Below are 15,565 nucleotides of genomic sequence, written 5' to 3'. Positions count from 1 at the left end.
ACAAAACAGTAACATTAATTTTAGTCCCTTCTCTGATCAAAACTACTTACATTTAAAGAATGGACTTAAAATACAAATTTGCACTGTACGCCAAGAGATAAAAACTCTACAAATTATAAGTAAAAATTAGTTACTTAAACTTACTGAGCTTGCTTAGGAGAAATTCTACAAAGGTGTACAAAAACCCCAATAAATTTTCTATTTATGATACAAACAGAACAGAGATCAGAGCGTGAAGACGAGCGCTCCCCAGAGCTGCCTCTTTGGAAGTATTTTTGTATTGCTGATGCTTTCCCCACAGCTCAGGTTTACAGAGGAATCCCCAGCCTTACCCTACAACCATGTCCTTAGGTCCTGCGTTAACCGTGCACACTCCGTCTTCGCAGAATTTACCCACCAAGCTGTGAGCGTGTAAGTGGACGTATTTCCCATTCGTTACTAACTGGACAATTACTTTTGCTGGTCCAACATAGTTGCAGATCTGTAAATAAATATTAAAAAATGTGGGATAGTTTGCCTACTATTTTTCTTAAATGGAACAAGCAATGATTTCAGTTGAGTATTTTCTGTCAGCTAACTACAACCAAGTTTACATAGGAGAAATGTGCATGCATTTCTTCATGAAAAACAAATGGCAAACTAACTGTACCAGATCATCACTTTCTTTTGCAATTAAACTTGACATGCAAATGGCAGAAGTACTGACCAAAAAAGCTAAAGGAAAGCCTCGTCTGTTTCCAAAAACATGAATCTCAGATTTACATTCTGGCCATTTACTTCACATTGCTCTCCCTAAGTTTCAGTCAGTACACTGAATTCACAATAAACATTGTTACCCATGAAGAAGCATAGAGAAAATGTATGTATTGAACAAAAAACCCTGCATTGTTTTGCCCAATTCAAAAAGACTTTAAAAACTATTTTTAAACATGATGATTGTTTTAAAACATTTTGGCTTCATTACAATGACTCTTCAGGTAGAGATTTTACAGTGAATAAATTCTATATTAATAAGCATTTTGTTAGTTCAATATGCTTCATCAACACATACTATCCAGTCCAGTAAATATCTCCCTTAAGTGTACACAAGGATATACAATAAATTCCCACCTAGGATTTTGCTGGATGAGAACTACAATAAACTGTGTGCTTTTTTTCATATACTCAACTCTGAAAGCCTACAAAGCCTTTTTTCCCCCCTTGCCATAGTTTCTAATCACCATACATTTTTCACAGCTTTTAATAAAACCATCATGTCAAACAATGCATCAAAAACACATCTAAAAGTACTAATAACATACCATACTGGTAAGTTATTTGCTTTACATATGTTATTTAGAACGTTATTTTCTCTCCTCATTCCAAGGCAGTTATGGGTTATGCACTTTCAAATTATGCTGAACATAAAATTACCCCACTTTTTAAAAAGCAAACATTACCTTCCCTTCCAATTCACTTAATTAACCCTTTTATCAATGTTGGGCTTTTCCCCCTCCTCCTCTAATTTTTCTTCTAATTTGCCTTGGGCAAAGTTCTTTGTATTACAGCAGCTTATAGATCTAATCAACCAAGGGATTAAAGGATCACGATAAACATTAAAGTGATGAATCAGTGATGAACTGAATATTTAAGGTTATATTGTTGATAAAATGCTGATAGCGAGGGATTGCCTCCATTTCACCACATTACTGAGTCCTGCTAGCTTCCTTCACTCCAGTTAACCCCTCTCTTGAACCCATTCCATCACAGCTGAAACACTTTGCATATGTACAATGCATGCCCTCCCTGCCTTCCTATTCACTGCTGAAAGCAAAAAAAATCCCAACTACAAAAAAGTTGTTCCAGGAGGAGCAGGTGTGCAAAAGCCCTCTCATTACCCACTCCTGCTGGTTAACTGTATAATAGTGCAGTAATGTGCATGTTACAAGTGGCAGTTTCTAAAATACAAGGCTCATGCTTCCCTCCTGTTTCCACACTGAAATCTCTTCTGGACTGAAATAATACAGAGATGCAGAATCATCACTGCTGAACTATTTCTGTCATTTACCAGCAGGGAGAAAATTCCTATGTACCTTTCACAAAGTCATCTGAAAATAAAAACGACGGCGTTTGGTGCTATAGTATGGCACCACCACTGCTACCATTAACTTTTCAAAAAGGTAGCTTAAAAAAAATTCTTTTCATTTTACTCCTCACTGAATGAGCTTTCCCTACTACAAAGCTCCCAGCGCATCTGCAGCACTATATTCACTATGAATAATATCAGTGTTCTGGTATCTCATCAGAAAAGTTCAAGACAATCCTTCATCAGCTGTAGAAACCACAGTGAAAATGGAGGCAGGAGTGCTGCACGTCAAGGACTTTCCAGCCTCTGAAAGCAGAACACAGAACTGCAGTGGTAACCAGATTGCAATCTTCCCCCTGTTACTCAGCTCAGCATGATCTTTGCAGTCACTCTCTCTCAGTGGAAAAACAAAAGGGCTCTTAAAACGTAATACCTTATGTAGGTCATAAGGCAAAAAAGGACTACTTTTGTCATCCAGTCTGATGTCCTATGCTGCAAAGGGGACAGAATGTCTCTGAACCATCTTCCACCTTTACTTCTTACAGACTTTCCTTTGATTTTCAGTCATTCGGGGTAACTTGGTGCCCAGGAAAATAGTCTGAGTGGTTAAATATACTCATGTACCATAAATTAAGTCTGAAATAACTTTTCAGTATCCTTGAATCATGCCACAATTTCAGAATAATTTAAAATTTATTCTGGCACTAAGGTATCCAAATAACTATCAGCTTTGGCATAGGAACTTAAGAAACACTACCAAAAGCCTGAAAAGGTAGAAGATATGTTACAGTGCTGAATAGGGATTATGGTTTTGACACAAAAACATAGACTCAGCATGAGGGGGAGATAGCATGTGGGTGCGGTACAGCTCAAAATCAGAGTTGTGATCCAAAGAATAGCTACAGAACTTCAAATTAAAGGTGAGGGGAAAAAAGAAAATAAGGAGTTCCTGGGCAGAGTATAGCTGTAATACTTGATTACATCCTATACTGAAGCAGCATTCAATTGATCTGATAAAGTTAAAAGGCTGCAGGCTTACATTTATTTGCTGTTTCTGTTTGAGAGATCTGTCTGAAAGATTAAAGACTCTGTGAACTCGAAATTGAGTCAATTTCAAAACAAGAGTAGAAGGTTTTTTCAGTTATTTCACGTTCTCCTGCAATCCAGACCCCTGCCAATTTTTATACGTTCTGAAACTTCACAAAAACTTTATAAGAACATTTTCATACTTCAAAGATGTTTTTTCCAGTTACTCTTACAAGCAAGAAATGAAACCAACTGGTCAACAACAGGAGCAAATGATGGAAAAGACCACGTCAAACCTATAACACCAGCAGTTACAAAAACACCTATGTCTCTTTCCAATCCCTGTTACAGCAACTACAGCCCCAGCCCCACCTAACCTTCAGAGTGGGACTACTGCTGTCCTCGATACACACATACAAGAAGCGTTCCACAGATGAGGCATCACTCACTCTTTATAAACAGCCTGTTTTTACACAGCAGTATCACACTTTTTTTCACTTGCTAATTAAAGACAAAATATTTCAGATGTGGTACAAACCGTGTAGGCAACTGAATACTTACTTAACAGACTTAAGAAAAAGCACTGTAAAGTAATTTAAACCAATGGGAGCTGAAGATCTTCTGATCCTCTGACTGTGAGGTCACTCTAGTGACAAAAATACAGAGCTAGGTGCTCTGCTTTACAAGCCCAACTAAAGCAATTCAGTGCCACCTATTCAGCCAAATCAACCATAGCAATAAAAAGCTCAAATCTCACCGAAGTTAGCTTTGGCTGAACTTGGTTCAGTACAGATTTTTAAGAGCAGTAAAGATTTAAAACAAAAAGTCTTCTTTTTTTTGTCTCATGTTTATTCTTTAATTCAGCTGTTAGGTGATTTTTTAATCTGTAATAATTAGGTGATTTAATATAGCAACCTATATCACCCTACAATTTAATTTCTGTGGGGAGGGGGGAAGCAAATAAATATACTCCTTCTGTCACCAAGGCTCATCAACAAAGTAACTTGACTAATTTTCCATAAATTCTCCTCCTGAACTCAAAGTAAATGTGCTGAAATCCCTGATTTCAATAGGAACTCTTATCTCCAGACTGAGGTATAATTTGGGATAGCCCCAGGACACGACTGGCTGCGCAGTTCTGTCAGTGTGCCTGGGCTCAGGGCTGCCTCACTGGTGTGCAGCTTCGATTTGTAAGCCGAAGTGCACCATGCCCAAACTCTTCTGCAGAGAGATGGTGCTCTTATCTCGGGCACACCTCTAAACTCCAGGCTGGAGCTCATTTACATCCAGCTCGCAGAAAACATGCAATTAGAGACTGCAGCCACCCACGTGGATTTGCCCCCAAGGAGATGAAAATTCAGGACATTTCCTTCACTCCATTGTTTTCGGCAAATTCTTGTCACAGCTAAAACTGGATCAAGCACTTCAGTGTAAAACATGGATCTGCCCACACTAACAGCAGTATGGCAAGATCAGGACACACACGGTAAACGTGTAAGGCCAGTGGAAATTTTCTACGCAAGTTTTCTCACGTTTTTTCAAATATATAAAAACCAAGAAAATTATAAATAAAAAAATTTACATAGTTAAGTATGCTGATGACAGTATTAGACTTCCCTGTTTTATCCTTTCTTTTTATACTGCTGATTGCTTTTTCCCCTGGACAAAAAGGTAATGATGAATAAGCGGCTCAGCAGCTTTGATTTCAACTGTTCCAGACAGCAAAATTTTCCAGCATTGTGTGTGGATGAAAATGAAATTTACATGAAGAATTTTAGGTTGCAATAATGAAACATATTGTAACATATGCATTATCTACAACTTCTCTGCTCTTCATAATGACATGCAAAGTTATATAGAATCCTCTGAATATGCAAGATGTTTTCTACATATTAGGATTACTGTTAGCAAAGACAGGGCTAAACAGAGGAACATAATGCCATAAATCATTAAGATAAATTAATCCCGTTTTTGATATTACAGAAAAAGATACACTGTTATCTAGACTCCATCTGTCAGGACTGTTCTGCTAAACAAGAGGTTTTACATCAATTCCACCTTGCTGGCCAGTGCAGATTTGCTTCAAGTGTAAAGACTGGCATTGCAGAACTGCTACACTAACTCCTGACCTACACCATCTACTAATATGCTATACAGGAAGAGTTTAAACATGTAACTAAATACCAAAACATCTTGCTTAGAGACATAGCAAAGTCTTCAATGCTGCAGCCTTTACATGAGAGATAGGTCTTGATGTGTTCCAGCTTAGTTATGAGTTAGTGATGGTGCAGGGAGATTAAAAAAAGGGTGAAATTGAACAGTCCACATTATGCAAGAAGTCACATCACATAAATGTTTCTTTTGGCCTCCAATCCATAATCCTATGAAAACAGAGTAGGGAGACTGCAATGGTTTTTTGTGCACTGGAGATGTCTAGTTTCAGGACATCCCATGATAGCTACTGGTAAATTTTGAGAGAGCTGGCCAAGCACAAAGTAGATCCCAACGTGAGCTGCACTGACCACACCACAGCCAAGGGTTTAAATATCTGTCACAAAACCTCCTTTTTTACAGTACAGCCAAAGCTCATGCTACTGTCCTTTCACTGCACTGTGATTAACTAATGTAGGTTTTATAGTGAAAACACTGCCACAAGAGTAAAAAAAAAACCACCAAAAAAATCAAATCAAAACAAAAAAAACCCAACACAACAAAAAATTGCAATTTTCAATTGTGCTCCCCTCAGTTATGACAAAGTGAGCACATTCTGACAAAACACAGAAGAGACTTACAGGAAAAGGTGTGAAACACTTCTGTCTTTACTGGCACCACTTGAATCAAGAACAGGCTCTAACAAGCAATGGCCTTGAGGAATTTACTTGTGTTCCCTTGCCAGCCTCTCCCAGCAGGTGTTGCCATGTGGGGATTTGTACTAGAAAAAAAAACCCAGATGCACAGAATAGGATGGGAGGGAGGGGAAGAGATGTATGTGTGTAAGTTCTACATGAAATTAAAAAGTGATGATCAATGAAATTAGAAGGTTTGATGGAAAGACGAAGAACATTCTGCTTTCTAGTTCACTCAAGAAATTCCATTTCCTCTATAACTCCTTGTCATGCTACTGTGTGACCTATCACACCTTTATAAAGCATCACTTGTATTATTACCATTACAGATTGAATTGGAATCCAAAGATCTGGCTCAGCTGGAGTAAATGATTTTATACCTGAACATGCCAGTGAATTTCATTCATTGGTTCATCATTACTGTTAACATAGGAAAGAGAAAAGCAAGTGGATTATTTGCCTGGGCTAGTAATTTTTCCTAAGAGTTTTGCAAGGCTATATGAAATCAGCTTTCCCAGCTTCTTCTCAATTCACAAGACTAAAGCCTAGGCTACCTCAGCCCATGCTGATTATTTTCCATTATGTTATGTTTATACTGATTCATTAGGAGATGCAACTGCTCCAAACTCCAGCCTTTCCCAAGAACTGCAGATGAACTACAGACGCACAATGAGGAGAACAACGAGGAGTGGCACACCAAGGCAGAAGTTTATTGCTTGCCACTCTTCCCTCCCCTTCTTTCCCCATAAAGGAGTAAGAGAACAGCAGAATTAGAATACCTTAAGAAATAACACCAGAATTAGCATACATTAACCCTGCTCCTCATGAGAATGTGTAGTGCAACAGTTCAAAGATTTAATGCAATAACAAGACCAAGGTTTGCATTTAAGTTAAAAAGAATACTGAAAAGACACTGTGTAGTTTTTCCAGACTTCCATAGAAAAAAAATTTTGCTGCAAGAACCATAGGCAAAGACAGTTCTCCAATCCCAGAATGATTAATCACTTTTCTAATCTTCATACTGTGCCTCCATAGAACATTCTTTTGATTAACATATTTGAATTTTTTTCCAGCGGGAGAAAAAAAACCCACAAAAAAAGTTCAGTGAACGCCTGAGCATAACACTGTTCCTATTAAAATGAGAAGTTCTACGTTGACTTTAAAGGAATTAAGTTCTTAAAAATGGCATACCCTAGAGATATTGAATAAGGAGTAACATGAACAGAAAAAAAACCGAAAACCTGGTAAACAGCATTCTAGAATGAAGTGGAATAACTAAGCATACTCATACTTTGCAATAGAAACGGAGCAATTGAGCAGCTCAAGCCTTGCTCAAACTGCACCTTAAGAAGTGTTCCATTAGTCTGCACAATGATAGCGAGGTGGTAGGTGCAGGTAAGTTACTGCTCAACTGCTGGCAGATAAAAAAGGTGCCAAAACAAACCCACACACCTGAGGACAACTTTATTTTTAAAATGAATTACACTTCGAAAGTTGGGATTGAAATGTAGTCTGTCTTGAGCAACTTCATACAAATTGATGTTGCTACGCAATAAGGTCCTATACACACACATACGATGACACTTCCATCGACTTGACAAAATTAATGCTTTATGTCCTTACTTTGACCTGAGGGTATGACTTTTTGTTCTTCTCACTAGAAGCACCAGGAAGTCCACCATGCGAAGGCCCTTCACATACGTATCGGAAACGAAATCCCCTCTGTGGAATAAAGGAAAAAAAAACTTGAAAGCTGTTCAGAAACTAAACCAAAAGAGAAACAGCACACACAAACATGAACATGCACACACACAAACAAGACTCATCCAAATGGAAAAGTTACAATTGTTCATCCCTGAAATACTGAGTGCTGCTTAACAAAGCATCACTGAACTGTAGCCCTGGAGAACCTCTTCTATTCTCACTTTAATACACAGCAGCAACCTCATTTTTTTCTTTCAGTTAAGTGAAGATATTTGAAACAGAGATCTATTTATACTCTTAAAATAGGATAAAAATTCACATGTAGAGAATGCAAGAGCAGGAATTCTCTCCCAAGACTGCTGCTAGATGGACAAAATTGAAGCAAATACTAAGGAAGTCCAAAGCATCATAAAGGAAAGTACAGGAATGACACAGAAACACTTCTTCCGTCTGGGAAAAGCACTTGAAAGCTGAATCTCCAAGTGAAATGCCAAAACAGCCCAAAAGCTTCAAATGACTCTGGCTGGTTTTCATCTCTGCTACATAAATAGACATCTGCATATATCTGTAGGATACTGACAACCAGTCCAGAGCACAGCTCTCCATTGATTCCATTGATGAACGTCCCCTTCATTTTACATGGTAATCTATAAGGCTCGAAAGATGCAACTCTTAAGCAAAGGTATCTGCTAACTCTAACTCTACTGAACAGTACATTTCATGGAGTCCCTAGTTTTGCTTTCAGATCTACTCTCCAGTCCTGCAATTTCTGGCAAAATCCTCATCTTATATAGGGCGCCCAGTGTCTGTCCAAATAGCACCAGTTAGTGCTGTAGCCTTTTTTAAGAATAATTCAGCTTCTTTCTAGTAGTAGACAACTCTGAATTTGAAGTCTGTATTAGCTGAAAGTGAACAATATGCCTTAAAATTACTCTGTAAGCAGTAGCTTCAATACCTATCTCACTAAAGCCTTTTCAGGTTAAAAACGTGTTTCCCAGGCAAATGTAAACTTTTATTATTCGGACACTGACCAATTGCCTTCCTACGGTGAACTGAGTGACCCACAGTACTGTGACTGAAGTGCCCAGCTATGATGAGCTTGAACTCAAGATGTCCAAAAGATAGAACAACCTCTGCAAAAGGCAAATCAACCTCTGCACTCAGGACACATCACTCTGCTGATGGATCACACCGTTATAAAGCACTGCCTAGCTTGCCACACGGGGAATCCACGAGAGGAACCATTTGCTGAGAAGTCACACATGGAAACAATAGTTTCTCCTTATGGACTGTGCACTGCAGGCCCCACCATGCAGAGACGTGGCCTGATTTGGGATGAGCTTAAAACAATGAGGAAGAGGCAGCATATTCTTCCAAGAGTTCACAGTACACTGCTGTTTGACTTAGGACCATGATGAAGAGTCCTATTCCTGAAGGGATGCTCAAGCACGAAAATGTCTCTGGTGTGTGATTGAAACCAATGTTCTCCCCTGCCTCCTGCCAGGAAGACTGGATTGCAGTATGCTTCTGCAGAAGACCAACAGGAGGATGGGAAAGCTTTTAGCCACTGTCTTCCCCTGTTTACTGAACAGCTCCATAAGGTAGGATTTTATGCAATTCATTGGGACAGACAGGAAAGGCACCTCCATACCACAACAGCTTCAGGAGGAATCCTTGTAGCTGCTGGTGCCACCGCCAAAGGGGAACAATACCCAGGCACACTTCAGGACAACCTTTATGCAGCAATTACTTTGTACATCAGTTGCATGAAGACCAACCGGTGCATTGCAATGACTTCTCTGCTGTCAGAGGAGCATAGGTCAGTGTTTGCTACATAATACAGAAAAAGTTACATTCAAGTACTTATCTTCATTATTCTTGGATTATTCAAAACAGACAACCGTAGCAAAAGGAATCTCAAAGGCCAACTGCATTTCTTTACAATAACAAAACACAAGTCACAAGTTCCTGTAACTTGGGAATTACATGTTTTTATTTTTAACCTGTGTTTCAAAAACTATGAAACAAATCCTAAAAATCTTCCATGTTTGATCTACTAATTTATATTTCCAAATACTGGGGTACTGTAACAGTCACTTCTAAGATGAAGAGTCTATACTTAGCAAGGCGTATTTTTAAAACCCTTGGGGTTTTTTGTATTATGAAACTTCCAGAAAGAGACAAAGATGAAAACAGAACAAACCAGGAAACAAAGTTCAAAAGTAAGAGTTAAAACTGCTCATGTTCAAGTGCCACATTTGTTCTGACAGCTCAGCCTTTTCTATACTCTTTTTTAAGCCATAAGTTTATTCAAAGCTGAATGTAGTAATATAGCTACCTTAGACATTTTCAAAATGTAGTCTTGCTCTTACCTGTTTTGGCTGTTCTATGATTTGAAGATATGGTCCATCTGCTAGCATAAAAGAAAAAAAAGTATTAATAGAAATTTTATTTCTATTACTATAAATAATATATAAGTTGTAGGGGTAAGATTATGTCCTCAAATGACTTGATATAAAATTTTTGAAAGCATCTAAGTCTCTTCAGAACTTAAATTTCAATAAATTATTTAATCACTTGGCAGTCTGTCATTTCAGCTAATGACCAGTGGAATAAGAAGAGGAGGATTAAATCAAAAAGGTTAATTTTAGCTCAGAGAGCCTAAATGGGCAAATGTTAAAACTTGCAGTGGTGTGTAACAACGGGATCCTTCCCTTGCCACTGACAAGAAGTCTGGCTTCTTGAGCTAAGGTTAACATTTGTATTTAAACCCCTGGGGCTCTGGAGACTACACTCACCAGCTTTTGGTCCTGGGGCTTCCTACTGAATAGGTGCTTTTGAAAGTCAAGAGACAGCCAATGGGAAGCTCTGAGGCATGGGAATACAGGGGGAATTCAAGCTGTCTCAACATGCCCCAACAGTCAGAACTACTTTAAAAAAACCCTGGAATTGAGAAGACTAAACAATTTACATTGTTTTAATAATTTCAGATACACTTTTAAATATAGTGCTCTGCTGGGCCTCTAAAAAGACCAAATACACTCAATTTGACTACAAATACAGACTCTATATTGAGATCCATCTTGAGCATGGTGCCAATACATAGGATTATGCTGTACTAAAATTCTATTTGTGTCATTTAAAGAAGGCTTCATTAAACAACTTTCAGTCTCATACAGTGGCTAACTTCATACTATAAACCTCATGCAAAATTCACCAGTTTATATAGCTTTTGAGTATGCCCTAAATCCAGTGAGAACTCAGTGCCACCAGAGTTAAGCATACATCACCTGATCAAAGCTGAGCTGCAACTCTGATCATTTAGATTATTTATATCAAGAAGGAAAGCTCTCTGGGTGGATGGCTGTGAAATACCTCTTAAAATGCAAGCCACTCCTGAGTCTCGAAACAGTTCCAAGAGCTATGATTTCTTCCCTGTCTCTTGCCAAGATGATTTGTATTTCAATGCTAAAAGATCAGTTGTTTTTAAGGTAGACCCCAAATGACAGCTTCACTGTGAATACCTATGTAGCATTTTTCCAGCCATACTCCTGTTGGAATTCGGTATCATAGCTTCTACTCTCTTGAAGGTATTAATGCTAAGGAATCAAGCATAGGTCTTAACTGAACAAGCTTCTCTCAACAGGGAAGTTTCAATAAATACACAACAGATGAAATTAGAATTCTGTTGCTGCAGTTAGCTGACTCAGCAACTGAACAAACTTCATGTCAAAGTTATATTGCAAATGTCAGTCACAACAATTTCCCATTTAAAGATAAATTATCTCCCAAGTCCATCAATTGTACTTTTCTTTAAAAAAGTGAACAGCGCTACTTGAACTCATGACCCTATACACATCATCCTGCATTACAAAGCAGGAAAAACAGTTTGGACTTCAAGACCTTGAAAAGATGTACAGTAATATTTAGCTTTGGCCTTGTGTTTCAGTATTTGTCTGTAACAGTCAAGATGTGCTGAGCTGGGTTTAAGCAATACATCAGCATTTAAATTAAAGACCTCTCTTCACAGATCTCTAACGCTCCTCATGCTTTAGGCACCTGAAAATTTGTATTTTAACAATCCAGAAGCTGTGTATTTTCTAGGCATTGGCAGAAATAATGCACCTAAAATACAACTGTGTGTAGTTCAGCTTTCAACCAAGCCTCCAGGGCATGATCTGCCAAGTAATTGTTCTTTGGCTCTTCTCCTCTTAGGAATTCATTTTCAAGGCATGCACACTGGGTTAGCACAAAATACTACTGCTTTCTCTCAAACATTAGCCAGAAAAGGAAGTGTTCTTATCCAATGGCTAAGTGGCTGCAGAAGTCCCCCAGGACACAGCAGACCCAAGTTCCAACTCTTCCTCAAGATAAGGAAACTCAAAGTCCTAAGAGAGGGATATACACTATCTTGGCACATTGGAAAACTAAAGGAAAATGCTTCATACCACTGAAATGCCCTGACCTTGCATGGCACTTGTGAAAACTCAGGAAAATCAAAAATTGAGGACTGGTTATTCTGACCTCTTGGGGAAAAAAAAGCTTATAAAAAGCATACAAATATGCTGATAAAAAAAATCAAAATATTTTATATACCAGCACTAGAAGTGCAAAAATCATGCAGTGTGAATGCACAAAGCCAAATTAGATGTCTGTTATCATCAACCCCATTATACAGATCATATAGCAATGTATTTAAAATGGTTTTTTGAGGTCTTATTTTAACCTTTGGGTTGTATGACTAAAGATTTTCCGTTTGGTTTTTTTTTTACCAGTGACTAAGTAATTCACTGGTATAGCATCTGAACCAGACCCAAGGATCATTACAGAGAAGGCATTCCAATGCAAAGCACTTGATTATATCTGAAACGCTACTTAAAAATAAACCAGCAGCGTTCAAGAAAACATCCAGGCATAAACGGCATATTATTTTGATTATACAAAGGATTTTATTTAGTGAAAGGTCTCATATAGCTATTTTCACTGAACTCTGAATACTTCCCAGAAGCACATTACACAGCCTAACACTGGCTATGTGTGGTTCCTTTTTTCTCTCATCCTTTCCCATGCGGAAAAGAAAACACATTTAGTGTTTTGCACACCGAAGTTTTTAATATTTTGTTTCTATTAGTAGGCGTGTCTGGTCTAAGCAGGCAAAGAGCAGGAACCTGAAGATGAACACCTTGTAAGAGGAACTTAGAACGACAAGATTTGTGATGATCCTTTGTTCCAGCCTGGAAGGTTGTTTGATTCAAGTTCCTGTTTAATGAGCAAACCCTTTTAAATGTTCAACAGCCACAAGAAGGAACACTACTTAATGCATAGCTCATGATCTACTTTTGCCCTCAGAGAGGCTGAACGACACAGTCACGGAGCTGTCTCTACACATGGTTGTCAAGAGCCAAGTTTTGACAGGAGCGTTCCTCATGCTTTGCCTGGCACTGCTACAGCCGGGAGGCCAAGAACTGCAACTACAATGTGTGCTTCTCCAGCCTGGAGGGGCTTTGGTGCAGACTGCCACATCCTGGCCATGCTTCAGGGCTTCTTTTTCTGCCTTCTCGCCTCGGTTGCCACAGACTGACTCGCATCCCACTCCAGTCTGAGTCACAGTCCCACTTCCCCACGTCTTCTTCAACTGCCAAGTTTCTTCATTTTCCTTCCTGCCTGAGTCAGAGGCCCTCCTGCCCCTTGACACTCCCACCACTTACATTCTTTCTTCCTCTCGACAGGCCTCACCCTACACACACACACTTCCGAAGGAGCACCCATCTTAGGCTCCCTCTTGATTCCACCTTCCCACCACAGCAAGGGTGTGGGAAAAAAGGGTTTCTGAGGTAGGTGGGATATCCCTGCAAGCCTGGCAACTCTGTTGGACTAGTGGGGCCCTGTATCTTAACAGCTTTTCTAGTACCTAAACGCATTCAATTTAACCTGCAATGACCTGTGGACAAGACTCTTCCCTCACGTCCTCTCTGCTGGTGGGTCTCCCAGAAGGCATCTCACCCTTGTAACTGCTCTTTTGCTCTGTGGACATGGATGGAAATGCTTGTAGCCTCCAGGTTATGATTGTTAAATCCCACATCAACTCTCTTGTGTCCATCCTGGCAGTGGTACCTTGCTGCTAAAAGCTCAGACTGCAGATCTAGAGCCTTATCCTTCCTGAAGGCCTGTTGTAGCATTTGCATGCCCTCCCCCTCAGGGATTCCCCTGCACAGGAATACTCTCTTGAATACCAGCTCTTCAGTGTTCAAAGCACGATGTTTAAAGCAAGTAGCATATGGGACGTTGCTTAACTTGTCCCCTCAGTTCACTCTTCCAAACACAAGCACAGAAGATCTAGAAAGAACACCAGAAATGGTATGAAAGTCTGCCCAAGCTCCTGAGGATAGGGCCACTGCTATGGAACAGGGAAAATGAACACTCATCTCTTTTTTGGTGGTGGTCTGGCTTCCTTGAACCTCTAACATTATCTCTCTCTGAAAAAACATGAAATAAATTTTTTTAAGTGCCTTCTTTTTCTCTCTATGACCTTCTCATTTTTTCATAGCAAGTGTCACAGAGGGCTGTACAGAGGAGGTTAAAGAAATAGCAGAAAATTAATTTTAGCAGCCTGCAGGCAGTACTGCTCAACTCCTGATGGCTCTGCTTCAACTTCAAAGTTTTAAAAACACACCACCTTAATGCCAACAGCTAGTTAGACCAGAGCCTCTTGAAGCCAAAACAACTACACAGTTCCCAAACCCACCTCTAACTGCCACATGTTATGTGGTTGTAGATGGCCTTGTATCATCATGAGGGAGTAAGAAACACCCAAAATTACAAGCTGCTTAGCTCAGAGCTCTGCCCACTTCCTCTCTAATGTAAGGCATCACTTTGTCTCTTCACTACACAGTGGACATCCCACTGATGTGCACCTGCTTTTACTCTGCCTAAATACATCCCCATCCACTGCCTCCATCCCCAATGCCACTGAGGATCAGTACCTAACCTACCTAATCACAGGCAGGATACTTCCCAGCAGGCCAAAGAAGAGGCTGACTTCGTGAGGTACTGCCTTTGCTGCTGGTAAAAATGACATAACCGCTACAGCTTTAGAGCCAAAATAACAAAACAGCCTAATTTTTTTTTTTAAATGGACATACCAGAGAGAAAAAGAAGCACACAAAGACACTTGAGCACTGACAATGTTGAGAAAATCTGTGTCCCAACATCTCAAAGGTTTTCTACTATTACTGTAAATATTAACGTAACAGCAGAACATCTATCACCAGAAAGTCCCCAAATTCCCCAGCTATTTGTTGATTCAGCCAGGCTGGCACGACATGGCAATCCAGGGTTATACATTAAACCTGTCTGCCGATGGAATAGGTCTGACATTGTGCATATACGGATGCACAGACTGAAAGATATATGCACCACAGCCAAATCATGAGGAACAATTAATGTCTTTGGTTCTTTCTGCCTTAATCATCCAACCGTCCTAGAGAAAAATCCTTTTTAGAACCTTTATTTGACTCTCTCCATATCTCAGCTGGAAGTACTTTCGGAAAATCCCACATGACTTTTTAAACTGAACTTACTGAATAGAAAGAAATCATTAGTCCCTGTTTGAAAATCAGTAAAATAGAATGTAAAAATTATTATATTATCTTGTAACTGAAGAGCTAGTCCATAGTAACAACCCAGCATGATTTCAAGCATGCGAGTAAGCAAGCATTACTGGGATAATGTTCAAGAAAAAAAATGACTGTGGCATCATCAGGTGCTGTTGAAATTATCAACCTCTCCAAAATCTTATGATTAACTTTTTGTTTGAGGTAACGTCAAATCCAGAATCCTTTACTGAATCCCATTTTGTGCACAAGGAACTTGCCACCTATGTTGCAGTAGTAGACAAGAGCAGTGGCAGTTATAAAAGAAGGCC

General features: G+C 39.3%; 1 protein-coding gene across 4 annotated transcripts in view; it reads right to left on the bottom strand.

Annotated features, from left to right (window-relative positions):
- The window catches only part of NFKB1 (nuclear factor kappa B subunit 1), a 58,400-nt gene that overhangs the window by 28,479 nt on the left and 14,356 nt on the right, over nt 1–15,565 (bottom strand). For 2 of the 4 annotated variants that reach the window (XM_048303427.1, XM_048303428.1), the window contains exons 4-6: nt 10,014–10,051; nt 7,561–7,659; nt 333–481 (exon numbers count right to left, since the gene is read on the bottom strand). In XM_048303427.1, coding sequence (XP_048159384.1) covers nt 333–481; nt 7,561–7,659; nt 10,014–10,051 — 286 coding nt within the window. Of the gene's footprint in view, nt 1–332; nt 482–7,560; nt 7,660–10,013; nt 10,055–15,565 lie in introns of all 4 variants that reach the window. The other 2 variants (XM_048303429.1, XM_048303426.1) reach the window with 1 other exon arrangement.

The sequence above is a fragment of the Corvus hawaiiensis genome, chromosome 5 (genome assembly GCF_020740725.1).
Source record: "Corvus hawaiiensis isolate bCorHaw1 chromosome 5, bCorHaw1.pri.cur, whole genome shotgun sequence".
In the NCBI taxonomy this organism is placed as follows: Eukaryota; Metazoa; Chordata; class Aves; order Passeriformes; family Corvidae; genus Corvus; species Corvus hawaiiensis.
The sequence above is the reverse complement of the archived record's forward strand: the minus strand, read 5'-3'. Positions and strand labels throughout refer to the sequence as shown.